Source organism: Nilaparvata lugens, chromosome X (genome assembly GCF_014356525.2).
Source record: "Nilaparvata lugens isolate BPH chromosome X, ASM1435652v1, whole genome shotgun sequence".
NCBI classification, from domain to species: Eukaryota; Metazoa; Arthropoda; class Insecta; order Hemiptera; family Delphacidae; genus Nilaparvata; species Nilaparvata lugens.
This window is the reverse complement of record NC_052518.1, coordinates 23,421,369-23,440,154: the sequence shown is the minus strand read 5'-3', so window position 1 is coordinate 23,440,154 and position 18,786 is coordinate 23,421,369. Positions and strand designations below refer to the sequence as shown.

The following is an 18,786-nucleotide window of genomic DNA, read 5'->3' as shown; positions in this document are numbered from 1 at the left end:
CAATTCTCCGTCAAGGAGAGAAGCTGAAAATGTGATTACTAGAACTAGCACAGAGCAAATGATAGTGGAGCTTCAACAACAGGATATTGGAAGAGCCCATAGATTGAGCAAGAATGCAAACAAAGATCAACCAATCATTGTACGATCTTTGAGCTTCAAAGAAAAACTTGAAGTCTTGAAAGAGAGTAGGAACTTATTAGGAACAGTATTATTAGTTTCAGATGATTATTCGTATGGAATAAGGGTGTCTGGGAAAATGTTACAAGCCTACTCACATCGTCTGAAACAATGCGATCACTCATCAAATATTAATTTCGATAAACTGTTTGTCAATGGCATCTCCTACATTATGCGTGAATTGGAGAAAATTTACAAGGAAAAGTCTAGAAAACTTTGATTTTCATTCAAAGCACCTGTCAAACAAGAATTTCATCAATATGAAAGGAGAGAAAAATCCAGAAGAATTCATTAAATAACAGCACCCAACATAGAGTTGTAAATCATACCAGCCAACACCAGCGACAAACGAGCCTAATATAACATACGAAAAAGCTTCACCTCAGAGAACATTCGAACATCACTGGACTAATTCTAGAAATGACACTTTTCTGGAGTCTGACACTTTTTCTGGAGATCCCGCTTCCAGTCAAGGGCAGATGCTGCACACCGACGCCAGTGAAGGAACAGCTGGAAATGTAGGAAACGGCGAGCAATGACGAGAGCAGCGGACCCAGCGAGGGATGAGGGACCTCAATAGTGGAGTGATGACCAGACATAGCACAAAAGGCAGCTCCCAGTACAGCCAATAGCTAGAGGAGAGTGGACCAGTAACTTTATCAGGTACACGTTTCAATATTTGTGAGATTGATTCTAATAATATGCAAAATAAAATGATTGCGGAGGTGAGATCGAACAACTTTAGCATTATTTTTTGGAATGCACATGGTTTAATCATCATTTTGCAGTTGGATGCTTTGCAACTAAAATTTATTAAAACTTCCCCATGATATGCTTGTGTAAGACAAGGTATACTAGCACGGATTTGAAACTAGCAAATTTTTCTAATTATAGTTATTTTGTTCGACCGGCCAAAAAAGCTCATAATATAGGAAGACGGAGTGGCGGTCCCATAATAATGATAAGGAAAAAAATCATGAAACTCTGATTGAGATTTATGACTGTTTTATCGATATTAAATTGAGTATAAATTATTTCAATCTCATTGTGTGCTCAGTGTATTTCAGACCGCATTTAATAGAGAAATGTTTAAAAATACTTCAAAACAGTTTGAAAAAATATGAGAATCTTTTTTCTCTCATGCGGTTATATTCGGAGGAGACTTCAATATTAGATTAGGTGAGTTGAATCAATGTTACGACAGTGAAATATATGAGTACACTTCTCTTAAGGCTGGTAGAGCTTCATTGAATAGTTTTATTTCAAACTATGCTCCAAGATTTGTTCCATTGATAGAAAAGTAATTCATGTTATGCTCTGAATGGCTGAATAGAAGAGCATACAGAGTTGGTGAAAATTATGGAAACATCAAAATTTTGACCCACCATTTTGAATTCCACTTCATTTTTTTAAATAGGGAGGTGGTCATATGATACATGATTTCGAACCAGGATTTCAAGAGAAAATGAATGGCGAAAACATCTCATCATCCTTATTTAAAGAGTTTGACAAATTTACGACAGAACTTGAGTTTGTGGCCTAGGCCCGACTTAACATTAAACACTGATGTGCCTTTCGAATGCTTGCTACTCATCAATGTCTCAAACCGTTTCAAAGTTATTCACATTCAAAGAATCATAGCCTACAAGTTTGAAGCGTTAAAATAGTAGTTTTTCTAATTCGAAAAGGATCCCCGATAAAATCTACTGTCAAATGAATAGATGAAATATTAAGCTACAGATACAAATTGATGAGGACAGGGGTGCCCAGCCCCCCCAAGGGCAATGGCGCATGACCCCCCCAAATCCAAGTGTAATGCCCCCCCACAGAACCCCAATTCCCCAACCCTTTAGTTTTTAACATTAGTCAGTGTATGACAATAAAATTCACATCTTACATTCTAATCTTCCAAAGGACATTATTTACCATTGGTCTTGTGAGGAATTCTTTCTGTTTTCATAATATTGTAAAAATATATACCATCGTTTCTTATCTCTTTTAAAATACAAATAAAGTATCTTTTTGAAATTATTTTTGAGACTAGCAGTGCACCCGTTCTTGTTCGGGAGGACTAGAAAGTACTACATTACATCAGGAAAAACTAAATGACAAATATTTTAATAGGATATTAAAAGATGAGTAAGGGAGGCTTTGCTTTTTAAATGATAAGGTTACTTATAAAAAGTTGAATAATAATATCATTGATAAATCTTTATTGCAAAAGAATATTACATAGCAGTTTTGGTAAACATTCATACAAATTTGGAAAGATTTTATTCATACAATATATAATGTCGGCAAGTTTAGGTATTCTAAATCCTATACTATTAAAAGAGCAATTTCTGTTTAGATGTTTTGATGTTTAAATGTTTAGATGTTTATATGTTTGTATTTCACCGGATCTCGAAAACGGCTCTAACGATTCTCACGAAATTCAGAGCATAGTAGGTTTATAATATAAAAATTCGAATAATATATAATATATATTCGTATAATATATAAAAATTCGATTGCACTAGGTCTCATCCCTGGGGAAACTCGCTGAAGGACATTAAAAGACTTTATTCTTCCTTGGAAAAACAGCTGATAATTTTGCCGTCTGTTGATGATGGAAGTGAGTGAGCGAGTGCATGTGTGTGGGACTGAGACAAAATTATGACTCAGCTGTTGAACTTTTGTACCTAATTCAATCAGGTACTTAGTGGCAGCTGTACAAGAGCCCGTTAAATGTTAAACCTGATTAATTCCAGTAGAACCAATCAGATAAGCTATCTTTTTGAGATGGTCTTTTGTGACTTGGTTCACGTGAAATTAATCAGGATTAAAATTTAACATGCTTTTGTGAGAGAAGTTTTTGCATTCCTCTGCGAATTAATCACAATCCACAGTGATTAGATAGAACCTTTCTGTATGAACTATGAATATTTATTATAATTTCTTCTTTCGTAATAATTGTTATATGCTTTTGTAAGTACTCCAGAGCGGAGCTCGGTGCCCCGATATTTATCATAAATTGGAACAGGTTGTCACTGATGTTGTGTTGTTGGAAGTATTTACTTTTTAACATTACAGGAGTAAATAACACAAGTCGAACAAAATGTATCTTTAAATGGTTTGGTTTTTTTGAATAAAGATATAATTTGAACATTATTTAAAATTATTGGGGAAGGACTAACAGGCACAGGCCAAAACTGTTTCTTCCCCGAATTTTGATTTATACACTATAAAATTTATAGTTGGAATATTTAATATTCCAAAACGTAGGTTATGTTTCATACACTTGAATTCAAGTGAAATTTTCAGTCCAAATATTTGAAAACATAAAACTTCTAATTTAGATTGTTTACATACCAAATTGAATAACAAAATAACTCTCACTAATCACTTAGAACTGTAAAATAATTATTAACTTTGAATATTATGATATATACCATCTCATGTCAACAAATCAGATTACTGTATTTTGATCGAGTCAATTATAATTTCTAGATTTCTCGCGAGATACGGTAAGCTAATTGATTACACAACTGATCTCCCACACAGGCACACGCATCTCCAGTTATCGACAGACGACGAAATCATCATCTGTTTTTCCAAGGATGAATTATCCTTTTCATGTCCTTCAGGGAGTTTTCTCAGGGATGAGACCTAGTGCAATCGAATTTTGATATCATAAACCTATTATATTCCGAATTTCGTGAAAATCGTTAAAGCCGTTTCCGAGATCGGTTGAACATAAATAACCATATATAACCAGATAGCCAAATATAATATAAACAGATATACAGAAATTGCTTGCTTAATATAATAGGATAACAACTTATAGTCCAGTCAAATGGTCGTTTTTCAGGAAACAGCCACGAAAGAATTTTTTTCGATGGTTCTATAAGTATTTTGGGGCGCTGAATTCTAATCTGAAATTTGCTGAAACGCCAGAGGGCGACTTCACCCCCAAAATTTTGGACTTTTTTTAAGTTTTCCATTTAATCTCGAGAACCTTGAATTTTTCGAGAAAAAGCATTCTCTATAATAATATTAAAGATGATAAAATTTCCAATGAATTATTGAGTGGTCGCGCAGGACTACTTTTTGGATTGTTTATCTGAAGTGTTCCACAAGATACGCAACTTTGAATGTGCGAGAAATTTGTGATATTTCCCCCATTTTCACAGTCTCGCATATGCAACGTTGCGTATCTTGTGGAACACTTCAGATAAAAAATCAAAAAAGTAGTCGAGGTTGTGATGAATTTTCTCCTCTTTTCACTCCCATGAATTATACTTCTGTTTTCAATACCGTTCGAAAGTTACAGCCAATTGAATGGTGATCTTTATTTTCTCATTTTTCTTGCGATTTTACTGTTATTAAAGAGTCTCTAAAATGAGTACAATAGATTATAGAAACTTGCGATTGGTCTTAAATGAGAGAAAATTTCATGCTCTATAAGCTGAGTTGCCTTAAATTGATCTTGCATTACTGTTTATATCGAAAAACTGTCGAGACTGTGAAAATGAGAAAAATATCGCAAATTTCTTGATTTTTTGAAACAAACGTATCTTACTTCACGATTATATTTTTACAAAAATCATTCACCTCACATAGAAGAGGAGATTCTTTTCTTCAAATCCAGAGCAAGTATCATTTTGAGTTACCGAGACAACCAGTTTTGAATATAGAAATCGGTCATTTTTCTGTGCATTGAAATATGGGCTAAAATACACTAAAGGAGGAATTGCCTATTTTTTAAACAAATTTTAGTGAGATGATACATGATTTTCAACCGCCTTGACGAGCTGATATGAACGAGCTGTAGTACGAGGAGATGTGATCATTCAGTCAAAAGTTATAAGTGATTAAAGTTTTGATCCTGGACGTATCCTTATGTGTGCCCCCACTAGGAAATACTGAAATCTAACGAGTGATTCTCATAGAACATAACCCTCGTTAGGTGATTTCAGCCGAAATATGTTTCTTTTTTGTTAGGAGAGCCATGAAAAGGTATTAGAATGAAAATTTAAATTTTGGCTGTAGGACATGATTTTCTATTTTTGGGTGTATTACCCCTCCCACCACTACTAAATTCAAAAATAGGTACCTAAGGAATTATGTTCAGAATTAATATAGTTAATTCACGTGATGTGTGGCTTTCTATCATTACTAGAAAAAGATCCTAGTTGTATAGGGTAGAAGTGGTAGGTTAGCATAATTTTGAAAACCCCTTAAAAAATACCCCTTTTTTGAAAACTCTTAGCTCTGGAATCAAAAATCGTAGAGGCCTGCGCGACCAATAAATTTATTGGAAATTTTATTATCTTTGAAATTTTAGAGAATGCTTTTTCTCGAAAAGTTAAAGGCTCTCAAGATTAAATGGAAAACTTAAAAAAAGTCCGAAATTTTGGGTTTTTTGGGAGTTTTGGGGGTGAAGCCGCGCTCTGACGTGTCAGAAAATTTTAGCGCCCCAAAATACATATAGAACCGTCGCGAAAAATTCTTTCGGGCTGTTTCCTGAAAAACGACCATTTGACTGGACTATTATACAAAACAGAAAAAAGTAATGAAGCATTACAATAATTACATGATTACTGTGTGGTAAATAGGGTGTAAATTTGAAAGATTAAAATTGGCTTCATTTGATATTTTTCACAAATTTTTGACAAGAGAAGTTTTTACTTCTGTCAAATTCACTAGAGTTTGCGATGTTGTTTATAATTACATTCCCATTTCAGAGACATTAATATCATCATGAAACGCCCTCGAAATTAAAACAAACTATTTTATTAAAATGTACATTACAATTTAACTTATCATTGTGCTTTTAAGAAAATTAGGTTGCAACAGCAAGGAAACTCAAACACAGGACCATTAAAAATTAAAATTAAGCAAAGGAAATCAGAATAATAGTGGATGATGAAGTTATAACTTATTTTTGTCAAAGATTTTCCTTCAAACTCATAGGCTTAAAATTACCAAAATTCCTGCAAACAAAATATTATCAATTGTATTTTTTATGCTTTATATTGAGTTACATTTAGCAAGATATAATATTGTAAAGGTGGGAAAAAGTATTAAAAATAACTACATTAGGATAGACTTCAGGGTGATTTATAATAACTAACTTTTTCAAGGATTTTCATTCAAAAATAATTATTCATGGATTAGCATTTGAATAAATGCAATTTCTCATCAATTTCATCTGTACAATGGCTGGCCGATGTGGCCTGGAATAAAATGAACGCTGCTATCCAGAGATTGCTATATTGTTTGGTGTAAGGGCGAGCATACCTGACTAGCAATTAGCAATACCGGGTTCGATTCCCGGGCAGGCAAATATTTTTTGGATAGTAGCTATCATCGAATTTTTACTAATCATAATTAAATATAAAGGTGCTTCGACAATTTTTACCAACTCTGTACTTCACCAGCGAAGTACACCTTACATTGAGCTAACGGAAATAGCTTGGCTTGATATGGGCGAATATTGAATGTTTAATCCAGTAGCAAGCACATCGATTTTCGGACCTACGATTTTTTTCCGTTCTTATGAATCTACCAAATTGAATGGAACTTGACAAATACATGATTACATAATACTTTTGTCAAGTTATGTACAAGTATGGCAGAAAATCGTACGTCCAAAAATTCGATGTGTTTTGTGTATGTGTATTACTAGACTTCCAGGTAGTGAAAGACTTGATTGTGTCTGATATTATTCTTACCTCAGATCACCTCCCTATTAATCTATTGTCTAATTGAACACTAGATAAAACAACCTTCTATTGCTAGCATAAGTAAACGTAATAGTTGATGTTTAAAGAAAATTTCGAAAACATAATACACTAATTTCTTATCTTCATTGTCAGATAGAATAAATTTGCGTAATTATAACACTGTAAGCGTAGATTAGTTATCCGATTGTCTATTACAGTCAATTTTAGAAGGAGCAGACAAATGTGGAATGATGAAGACGGTAGATAGTAATGCTAACTATTCAGATAAGCCATGGTACGATAGGCAATGTAGATTGGTAGAGTACTATAAAGGGAATACATAATAAAGTAAAGTTAAAAAACATTTGACCAAGTTAATTTATCTGTTTTTCCTTACCAAAGCTGAGTACAAGAAAGCTATAGGCCTAATGATGAGAAAGTCCTTTTACATGGAAACTGTTGAAGAAAAGTTTAGGAATGTAAGAGATAGAGATAGTATAACATTTTGGAGTGTTGTTCGTTAGCCCCACCTGTGATAATTAGCGTCGATGTCAGACACCCCATCCTTGATAGGCCAGTGTAACAATAGGACTTGACAGCATGCTAAAAAAACTTCTAAACGTAAATCTCCTGGTCCCGATAGCATCCTGAATGAAAAGTGTTTATTACTGAATTATTTAACCGTATACATGTTAACAATATAGTCCAGGCCTATAGTAATTTCAAGGTTTCTTGGAGAGCTGAGCCTACAATTATTTGGTTAATATCATGATAATATTTAGATGTTAAGTAAATACTTGTAAAAATGACGTTCACGTACATAATATACTTGGACTGTATCATCACCTATAAATTTGGAAGAAAAATAGCACAAGGACTACCTTATTATGTTATCTACCAATGTTATTACATTAGTGTCATTTGTATCGTGAATAAATAAATTTAATTTACACGTTTTATACATGGTACCTTGTCAAGCAGCCTCTTGTTTGCTGTTATACTGTAATTGTAATTTTGTTATAATCAGATTTATTATGTTAATCAGTAATCTTAATTATTATTCTGTTATATTATTTTTGAATGCTTGTTAAAAATAGTGCGACTGTGTTTGTAGCCTATAGGGCACGACTCTGATAACAAATAAAACTTCTTGAATTGTAAAATTAAATTCTCCAATAAGTCACAAGGAAGATTAAGTTCAAGAAATGTCTTTATGTTCCAGTTATTTGGTACCTAAACTGATTTAGGTACTGGATAAAATTGTCTACAAACTAAAAACATTCAAATCCCTGTTTCTCTGGTGGGTAGAAAAAGAGAACCAATGATTCTTAAAGAGATGTTCACACATTTTCATTGTGAAACTATAGCTTTATTGTAGTTTTAATTTTTTTGTTTTCCTTCTACAATTTAATTTTGGCTAGACATTTTCAAACGATTTGGAAATTACAAAAAGTGTATTTCTTTACGATATAATAGATATTGTATTAAGAGTGATGGGTATTATAAATGTGGGTAATGATTAGCTAACCTAACAATCGGGTTGGGTGAGGGTGGAATCTTACGTACTGAGTTCAATTAATTGAATGAGGGAAACTAATGAATTTAAGAGAACCAGAAGACTAAATAGACAGGTGAGAAATGACCTATTCCTAGATTCTACTACGTATAAGTTGTTCAAATACTTGGAAATATTGAGCCCATATTAGGTATATTATAGTAGGCCTATATATTAGTTCGAATACTTGATTATATTCGGCTACTAAGTTATATCTAAGTTAACTTACATTAAAGCATTCCTCTTCAAAAAGGCGTGACACAAATTTATAATTCAATTTAAGAAAACAATTTGCTGATTATTATAAGGTTCAGCTTATGGGGGAAAATACGATATCAGAGTAGCCAGCTGGCTTCAAGTTTCTGATTTACATAGATTTGATGAACATGCACATAAAAATCTGTGGCTGATACTAATCTCAAAATTACAAAATTGACTAAGTCTCAATATGAAAAAGTTTAATGAAAAAAAAGATAATTGAGGCATGGTAATCAATAATAGAATGATGCTGCCTGAAACATGGCCTTCAAGAGAATTCAGCTGCTTTCAAACAACTTAAAATGAAAAATTGTTCTGTCATACCAGTTATGTTACTTTTATTGTGAATCATATTGATTGTGGCTTTCATAAATATTTCTTAATGCATCATGACAACATGAGCATCAATAAAGTAAGGTTGCAGAATTTGATTGATTTAAAAAAAATTAGGTTAATCAGGGGCTCAACATTTTCAAGGGTAATCAGAATAACATGCAAAATCCATACTACCATAAATTTGCAGCCGGAATATAACTTAATAATCAATTGGACTTCTCTTTCCATATATAAAAATTAACAAATTATCTGGTTCCAACAGCTTGGAGCGTTAACGAACCTAACTTTACGGAAATGTAGGAAACAAGTGTAGGTACAGTAACAAATGCAGGTTGTTTTCACTTTAAATCATTCAAATTCACTTCCCATGACAGACTTATTCTTCTTGAACCACACAATGAAATTATAGCTTAATATTTCGCAAACAATATTGAACATTACGTTTCTTGGCATATGAACCTTACGGAATTTACCATATTCATGTAAAATTATAATTTTTGCCTACCTTTAGATCCATATATTCCTCATAGCGTTGAAATATTATTGAAGATCACTAAATCTGGCGCATTTGTGCTAAACTAGAATGCAATAAATTGTAAATGAATAATAGCTGATTCCCATCCAGAACCACCATTCAAGCTAATAGCATCATACAAGATAGCTTCACGTATACGGTACACTGTTCTATAGAAGTTGTAAGTTCAAGCAACAAAATTACAATAAAAAACAAACTGTAGGAGGAATTACACCGTTATGTACACTCACATATGACCTAAACGGTATAATTAAAAATAAATTATATTACTTTTTCACGAATAAACCTAAAATCGATAGACATAATCCAGATAGCAACCTGTTAGTAGAAAGACGAAGTAGTGCGCATGTTTATGTAGCAACTGGGCAACTGTCATAATATTATGTGATTGAACACAATAAAATTAGTAAATTATTTCAGTATTCATAATGATATCTAGTTGAAAGTAAAAAGCTACCAATAACATTAATGGCCATATAACTAGAAGAATCTAAGAATACTATTAAAAATTCATTCAATACACCACCATTACCTGTAAGATGTAACAATAAACAAAAAGTTGTTGATAATAAGCGCACTCAAATAATATTATTGATAAATAGTATTATTTCTGTTCAAGAAGTTGCTTTTGTTTTATAAGTATTCGCTAGCAGACGACATAATTGATGACCTGTAAAATATTATAATTTATTATTTGCAGCTGATCACACAGCTGTTTATGATTGGCAGCAGGCAGGCAGCGTACACAAACACAAAAACTAACCTATATTTTTTAATTTCTATCAATTTATTTGAAATTTATGAAACGTCATTTTAATTTATTCCAACATTTCAATGTAATTACTATTTTAATCAGTTTTTACTACTAGGGTAGCATCATTCAATATACAGAGTTTGGGAAAAACATTTCATTATGGCAGTTTGTATAGCAGTTATCGGCAAAGAGGTTAGTTAGTTCAATAAAATAAATAACATCGTAATTATTATTAATGGTAACAATATGTAAATAAATATAGGACATTTCAAAATGGTAATAATTCACGTTCGAGAGAACTCACTCCCCAAATCTTCAAATGAATTCTTTCCAAATTTGATTAGGTTACATGCAAATAAAACCTTTGGTGATATTTTTATAGCTCAATTGTAGGCCTATTCTTTTTATAATTTATTAGATGAGTTTTAGATAAGTTAGATTAGTTTTTATTCTGTATTTATTACTTAAGCTTAGATTACTTTCAATTACTTATGCTTTCCTCATATTTATTAACTTTGTTATGTATTTGTGAATTGCATGTACTGTATCTCTTATTTTTATTTCTTTTAGTAACTTACTTTATTCGATTGTAAATGGTAGTGAAGACTGTTTTGGGCTTAATGCCTGTAGTCTTTTTTTTGTTCTGTAGCCTAATAAATAAATAGAAAGAAAAGTATGTGTGATGATTCTCAATTTGATCAAATAAATTGATTGATGAAGTAAATTAAATTGCTATTAGTAAATTGGTTGAATTGAAATAAATGAGAATTGAGGGATTGCTGATGTTGTACCACGCAGTTTTTGATAGCTGCATACTGTAAGGTATCTTGATCTGGGGTTATTTGCCACATGCCAGAGACATTCTACTGCTCCAATAGAAAGCTCTCCAAATCATCACATATAGCAAGTATGATGCACACTGCCAGCCGATCTGCCGCAGATTGGGCATCCGCACAGTTTGTTGACACAACATCTATCTTGGCTTCACTGCTATATTATATGAGGTGAGGAGTATCATCACAACAATACATCGGAGAGAGCAAGTGCACTCCCACAACACTCGGAGGACAAATTTGGACGTGCCACGCTGTCGTTTGTCCAAGTTGAAGGACTGTTTCCCTGTGCTGGTGCTGAGGATGTTTAACTTGCCAGAGCAGGTGAGGGCTCGTCCGGTGAACGTCTTCAGGTCCCCCTTGTACAAGTGGCTGATTGAAAAGAGTCTATATAATATCAGTGACTTTTTTAATGAAGATACTTGTGTTCTGTGACATCATGATCAAGTGAAGTGTGGTCTGTTCGCTAGTGTTTTTTCTTCTTCATGTTGAAGTATGCTGACTGACGCGATCTATGATCTATCCAAAAATGGCCTCGTCTTTGATTGAGAGATTGGATATTGGATAGTGGGCCTATATTAGAGTAAGCGGTAGTCATAAATGTGTCACTCTGATTTGGGCTAAAGTCACGACTGTTTGCCTATGACAGGTATGTGGGTAAACAGTCTTGACTTACACCCTTTGATTCTAAGTCCCTACGATTCCTAATCATAAAATTTAAAGGCTCCTAAAACTTCTAGACCATTCATTACCTATATAGTTGCAGTACGAGAAAATTTTCTCTGATTTTTATAGTTTGAAATGGCAGTCATGGACAATCTCTTTTTGTGCTACCCATAGATCTAGTCTCTACCTCTTATCACATCTGTATGTTAACATAGTGTGGCATTTCAATTTTCAACGTTCGAGCACATTAGACTGCGACTGTGGACACTTGATACTCATAGAATTAAACAAGAAAAATAATAAAATAACTTATCATAAAATGTTGCTGAAGAGATTAGGATATCTTTTGGTTTGAATATTAATGGTTGGTTATGTTTTAAAATGAACGCTGAACATAAGGAACCAGTATATTTGAATTGAAAGTGTACACTTCTTCTTCTTCTTCTTCTTCTTCTTCTTCTTCTTCTTCTTTGGCTGTGCCTTATCCCATTTAAATGGGGACGGCATTCCTTCCTCTAGTCTGCCTCTCCACAAAGCCCTATCCAATGCTTCCTCTCTCCTCCAACCACTCTCCCGCAAGTCAGCCGCTATTCTATCTCCCCACCTCATCCTAGGTCTCCCTCGTCCTCTCACACCATCCAAAACCAAATCCTGCACTCTTCGTCCAACATAATCCTCCTCCCGTCGCTGTACATGCCCAAACCACCTCATCCTTGTCTCCTGCATTTTCTTTCCCAGTGGTCCAACTTTTACAGTGCCTCTGATCAATTCATTTCTTATTTTATCTCTTCTTGTTACCCCACACATCCATCTTAACATTCTCATCTCAGTCACTTCCATCTTTCGTTCCCGTTTCTTTGAAATGGGCCATGTTCCTGTTCCATACAGCATAGCTGGCCTCACAACTGATCTATACACTTTTCCCTTCATTTGACAATTCACTTTCTTAACACCACTCATTTTTCTCCAGTTCATTCATCCACAATTTATTCTATGCTGTATTTCTACATCAAGCCCTCCATCTCTCTGTATTCTTGAACTCAGGTACTTAAAACTTGCAACTGGTTGGAGTTGGTTTCCTTCAAGCTGTAAGGGTAGCCCATCATTGTTTCCCAATACCATGTACTCTGTTTTTGATCGGCTAATTTTCAGTCACCTTTCCTGCAAAGTCTTCCTCCAGCTTTCCAGCCTTTCTTCCAACTGATCCTTGGAAGGTTCACAGAGCACGATGTCATCTGCAAATAGCATGCAATTGAAAGTGTACACATGTACATCCATAAAATAACAAATACGTTCTTTGCCTGACGTTATCATATGTACGTATATTTGATGATGGATTATTTAAAATTTATTGATTTTTTTTACAGAATTCCCCTAAATTCATTAGATGTTTGGACAAGAATGAAGAGATCAACTTTCATTTCAAAGTCCATACATCTCTGGATATTATTGAAGAAAAGTTAGCTGCACCAGCTGGGAAAAATTTGAATGACCAAAAAGAGCTGTACCTGGGTCTCCTCTTTTCTACTGAAAATCACAAAATGTATCCTTTATTTAAAATATTCAGGGACTGAAAAAATATAGGACAATATGACTAAATGTTTTTTATCAGTGCGAGAAATTCATATACACTTTACCTAGTACGTTCTTCAGCAAGTTTCAATTATAAACAATGGATTATAGAATTTTTTTCAAAAACTGTGATAATTTGCAGTAAATGAGTAATAAATTATGAAAGTGAATATTTACATGGTGTCCCACGAAAGGTGTAACAGCCGAAGACCATAGATTCTACATTAAATTTGCAACAAAGAATGTCTAGTAGAATGTTTTCATATCGACCTTAGTTTTCGAGATATCCTGTGTAGTATATAGATTCTTCGATATTTTTGAAAAAAATTCAAAAACTAGAAAACTATCAGGTCCAATGAGATTCACATGATTTGTGTTCCTTCATTTGACATTTTTGAACATTTTATGAGCTCTAAAAGTTGAAAAAATTGCATTCGTAAAGTTCAAAGCCAAATATCAAACAGTTTGAACGCCCATAAAAAGTTCAAAAACATCAAACAAAGCAACATGTTGTATAAATCCTATTAGGGATTTTGTACTCTTTCCTACCATATCCTTGAAATTAGATTTTGACTGATAGATTTTCAGTTATTGACGTTTTTCAAAAAAATCTGTATATTTCGAAACTAAGGTCGATATAAGAAAACTTTAATGTACATTTTTTGTTGCAAATTTCATGTAGAATCTATGGTCTTTAGCTGTTACATTTTCCTTGGGACTCTCTGTATGAGAATAATATAAGAGTATTAGGATTTCTTATACATAAGACAAAATGAAAGATAGAAATTTTCACAAAAATATAGAATATATATGCATGGATGATACTATAAAGTGAAAAAATATGAATAAAAAGTCAAGTGAATAAAACATTACACTTGAATAATATTAGTCGAATGATACTAGTGTGGAAAAATACTAACATACAAGCTCTAATATTTTATGTTGCACCAAGAAACAGACGTAACTTGTATTATGCCTATTAGTTATTCGATTTCACAAAAATATTAGTCAGCTGTTTGAGTCATAAGGGAATCTCATTCCAATTTTATTTTCGTTGGCTACCGTATGTGTATACAGGGTGATTCATAATTATGGTAAAATATTTTAATACGTGATAGTAGAGGTAAAAATAAGAAAAAAAGTTCATATAAACATATATCCATAAACGCTTCATTAGCGAGCTATACACAGTGAAAGATTTCGCCCGGAATTCAGTTCCTCTGGTGAAATACACCGATGCTGAATTGTTTGGGGACTAGTTTTTGAAAAACCTATGCTGGATTCATATGGAAAAATATCTGAAAAATTGAATAAAACTAGTCTGGAAGCTGTAGTATGAGTAGTTTTTGAGAAAAAAGTTGAAATATGAGTTATTAGTTCTCTCCTCATAAAACAGCAAATTTTTATGGTGTAATGTACTACATAAGAATACATTTTATTCAAATTTTATTTGAATTTAGTTTAACAGCTTACATAATTCTTTTCAGAATTAAATTCTCTACAATTTGTATTGCGAAAAAATATTTGTTTACTGGTCATTAAAGAAAGTTATTGGGCATCAAACGTAGAAGTCTGTGTTTTTCTACTTAAATTTTTTGCATATTTCAACTTTTTTCTCAAAAACTACTCACACTACAGCTTCCAGACTAGTTTTATTTAATTTTTCAGATATTTTTCCATATGAATCCAGCATAAGTTTTTCAAAAACTAGTCCCCAAACAATTCAGCATCGGTGTATTTCACCAGAGGAACTGAATTCCGGGCGAAATCTTTCACCCTGTATAGCTCGCTAATGAAGCGTTATGGATATATGTTTATATGAACTTTTTTCTTATTTTTACCTCTACTATCACGTATTAAAATATTTTACTATAATTATGAATCATTCTGTATATCATCATATCGGTTGATTCAACCGTACTTGGTAAAAACAACTAATGATATTGGTTTATGGACTTGTATGCTAGAGAACTATTCATGTAACTGAAATTCAACAAATCACCAAGTAAATACTGGTATTATTAGCTTGAATTATCCCATTCAATAGGCCCCTGATTGGTAAATTTCATTTTTAAAATTTAATATTTCAGTCCACTTCCTATTTTATTTCAGCGAGTGATGAGTGTAAGGCTAAGAACCCCACCCCATTCTCCATTCATGCCCCTGTCACAGCAGAATGAATAGATGGGTATTTTATACCATAATGATACGAGCATATTCTATCTATATTTTTAGATTATCCATCTTTAAGTCCCGAGTCGCTTCTTTTACAGCGGCCAGACTATAATAGCTCGACTCTTCTGCCTCTACCTGTTTTGGACAACATTTGTGAAGTCTAAATTATTTCCACAACAGGTCGATCAAATGTATAAGCATGCACATCGTGAGTTTGTCAAACATCAATATCGTTATAACTAATTCTTAATTAGATACTTCTGAGTAGGTACACATATTTTACTCTTCATTAACAAATAATACTTTGAACCATGATTTATTTTTCTATGTCTATATCCTTGTTATCGGATGAACTCGTTGAATTGTCGGTCCCGGCTGATAACAGTCGTTGCTCATTGACAGCTTAAATTATATACTCCTTAAAAGGAGTAGCCTCCTATAAGTAAGGTAGCCTCCTTCCAATAAAAACTATGCGAATATTATTATTATTATCAACATAGTATTTATTATCCTCGAAGCTGCAATGGAAGGATGGGTGGTCATCATGAGCCTAATTGAGAAAATAACAGTTAATATCACAGCTTTCTATCACCTTTTTCAATATGGATTTGAACTTATTCTGTTTTAAAATAATTTTAATGACTTTTTTTTTGATCGGGTTCTATAGCAGGTCGTAGTATGTGAAAGGACATGAACATGTTTTGTATTTTATTCTATTTTGATAAAAGCTGAATTAATGAACGAATTGTAACTTGATTGAATCTGATCTGAACCTTGACAGTATTATATCAGATTTGGATACGTGACGAACACACGGGTGAAGCTGATAGTTGTTGTGGAGTCGACCAATACTTCCCTCAGGGATAATGAAGTCAGAACGGTATGTTATATTGGTTATATAAGTATCAATAATATTATTTTTAATATTATCTATTGTTTTTGACCTTTGAATTAAAAAAGTAAATTAATTTTATATTTTTTCTCAAACGCTTCTAAACAAATAATCCTTGCTGGTGTTAGACCAAACAAGAATGAAACATTTCCTTAATGAAATGGGGCTGAACAAAACAGAAAAATGGGTTTGAGGGAACTAGTATACTGATTCCGTTTCTTAAGTTAATTTACAATTCAAATTATAAAATATTCTGAAATTCCTGCATAAAATTGAAGGAATGTGAGAACAATTGCAGAACAAATATAAATTGAGCTAGAGTAATCGGAGGATAACAACATACTGACATAACAAACACATTGAAGATTTGATTTGTCTCAAAAGTCTTCCCTTGCAAAATTTGAATGAATTTGTTCTGATTTTCAAATTGATTAAGTCAATGAGAAGTGCTCCAAGTATACATTGATTGAAAATCAACTCTATATATATATATATATATATATATATATATATATAAATCTTCATATGTTTTAATATGCTGTATATATGTACTGCAACATTCGATGTATACAATAAGTATTGCCTACAAAAGAACTCACCTTGTTTGTCTGTATTTTTGCAAAGTTCAGATGTTCCGAAAACTGCACCTGGCCTACACTGACACGATTTGCAATCCATTCTATGTTCCTGGAGAAATGGTTGCTTCAAAGTGAGTAATTTTAATATTTCCATTTTTCTCTACTTCAGTAATGAATGTATTTCGGGTAATTTAATTCATCTTGAGTACTTTTTCAAGTTACTCAAGTGTCCTGTTTTCATTTTGAATTACAGGTGATTTCAAGAAAAATATTGTGGATTGTAGAATAATAAATCAATTGTATTCAAATAAAAATGTACTATCAATACTCTAAAGACCTTTACAAATTCAAAGTACTCCACAACAGATGAACTAGCAAAAAATAGTGAAGTTGATATTGTGGTGAATATTGAAAAAATGCTTCAAATTGTCGATATGTATTGTTTCTTGGAAGAATGAGAATGGGTCTCGGTTATTACAGCATTTATATTTTAAGCTCCAGTCTAACCATAGATCAGAACTATCAAATGAAGAAAACTTTATGAGAGCCAATATTTTCAACAGAAAAATCAAATTCTGTAGTGGTAATCTAGCCTGCTGCTTTGTAGAAAGTATCATCTGAGTTTAAGTTTCAAATGATTTCATACAAGGAAAACTCTAACGTTGAATTTTTATCTATTTTGCAGGAAATTTGAAGCAGTCGTTGACTCAATCATGAGTGGACAGTGAGTTTCTTGAGTCTGAACTTTTCAATGTATGTGAATAAATTCTCTCATTGATATGTTGGGGAAAACCTCTAGATTTATAATTATAATATCAAACATTGACTTGAGAGAACCACAACTATTTGTAATAACCACGTGTGTTCGTTTCTTGTATATTCTTCTTTCTTGCTCTCTTATCTTCTCCTCTTCTCGAATTCAAGCTTTCCTTTATTCTCATTTCTTATTAAATTCAAGTTCAACAACCCTCAACTCTTTTATCTCTATTTTCTTCAAAATGTAATAGTGTTTTCATTCTTAATAACTCATTTTTGCACATTGCCTTAATATTTTAGTTTTACTCACTATGTTTCTCAATAATTCAATTCAATGTCCTACTTTTTGTTACTATTTCAATCAATATTTATATAAAGATTTTCGATCCTATTACTTCGATACTTTGCTATTGTAATTACTGTAATGGAGATAATATTGAAAGAAAATAAATTGTTATATTATTACCAGTTGAGGGTATAAACTTGTTTGAATATTTTTGTATTTCCATGAATAACAACTCTGTAGCCCACTTTAATTTACTGTTCTCAATAATCAATGTTATTTTTCATATGTATAGTTTTGAAATTTAAATATCATTCCGTTTTGTGATATATCAGTAATGCAGTAGAGAATAAAATGTATATATTAGCAGATTATTATAATTCTGAAGCTAAAAAACGATAAAGTTATGTTAATTCTCTCTTTATGGAATAGTGCTCCAGTCGTTATAGTTGAAAATTATTGTTCAGTGATTTAATAAATTGGAATAAACATTTATGAAATATCTATCTGATGTTTTTAAAAAAATGATTTCATCAGCCTTTCAAGAATTTTTAGATATAACTCATATGTTTCAGGATAGTTATTTGTACATCTACAGGTATAGCAATGAAAGTGCAACTTTTTCTACCTCGGAGGAACATTTTCAATTTCCCTGAGGGAGAAAAAATACCTTACACTCATGATGTTCACAACTTTTTCCCACCACCAT

General features: G+C 32.5%; 2 protein-coding genes across 8 annotated transcripts in view; one reads left to right on the top strand and one right to left on the bottom strand.

The window, feature by feature from the left end:
- LOC111051560 overlaps window positions 1-10,233 on the bottom strand; it is an 84,333-nt gene extending 74,100 nt beyond the window's left edge. Inside the window, exons 1-2 of one of the 6 annotated variants that reach the window (XM_039443035.1) lie at window positions 9,539-10,045; window positions 7,415-7,531 (exon numbers count right to left, since the gene is read on the bottom strand). The gene's annotated coding sequence lies outside the window, so the exon portion shown is untranslated. Of the gene's footprint in view, window positions 1-7,414; window positions 7,532-9,207; window positions 9,420-9,538; window positions 10,047-10,100 lie in introns of those variants that run through there. The other 5 variants (XM_039443034.1, XM_039443037.1, XM_039443033.1 and 2 more) reach the window with 5 other exon arrangements.
- A 43-nt stretch (window positions 10,234-10,276) lies between these two features.
- LOC111051559 (trafficking protein particle complex subunit 2-like protein) lies at window positions 10,277-18,583 on the top strand. 2 transcript variants are annotated; one of them, XM_022338092.2, is made up of 5 exons: window positions 10,277-10,514; window positions 13,189-13,364; window positions 16,361-16,448; window positions 17,090-17,169; window positions 17,724-18,583. In XM_022338092.2, the coding sequence occupies exons 1-5, from the start codon at window positions 10,482-10,484 to the stop codon at window positions 17,764-17,766; spliced, it is 420 nt and encodes a 139-aa protein (XP_022193784.1). In that variant the 5' UTR covers window positions 10,277-10,481; the 3' UTR covers window positions 17,767-18,583. The 2 variants fall into 2 exon arrangements, with proteins under 2 accessions (XP_022193784.1, XP_022193785.1); XM_022338093.2 differs by having other exon boundaries at window positions 10,293-10,514; window positions 17,085-17,169.
- Window positions 18,584-18,786: the final 203 nt, after the last annotated feature.

Excerpts from the sequence above, each read along its gene's own strand:
- LOC111051559 (XM_022338092.2), top strand. The coding sequence starts at position 10,482 with ATGGCAGTTTGTATAGCAGTTATCGGCAAAGAG. Across the intron at positions 13,365-16,360 it reads TCTACTGAAAATCACAAAAT|ATTTGGATACGTGACGAACA; the intron begins GTATCCTTTATT and ends GTATTATATCAG. Across the intron at positions 17,170-17,723 it reads GGAGAAATGGTTGCTTCAAA|GAAATTTGAAGCAGTCGTTG; the intron begins GTGAGTAATTTT and ends TCTATTTTGCAG.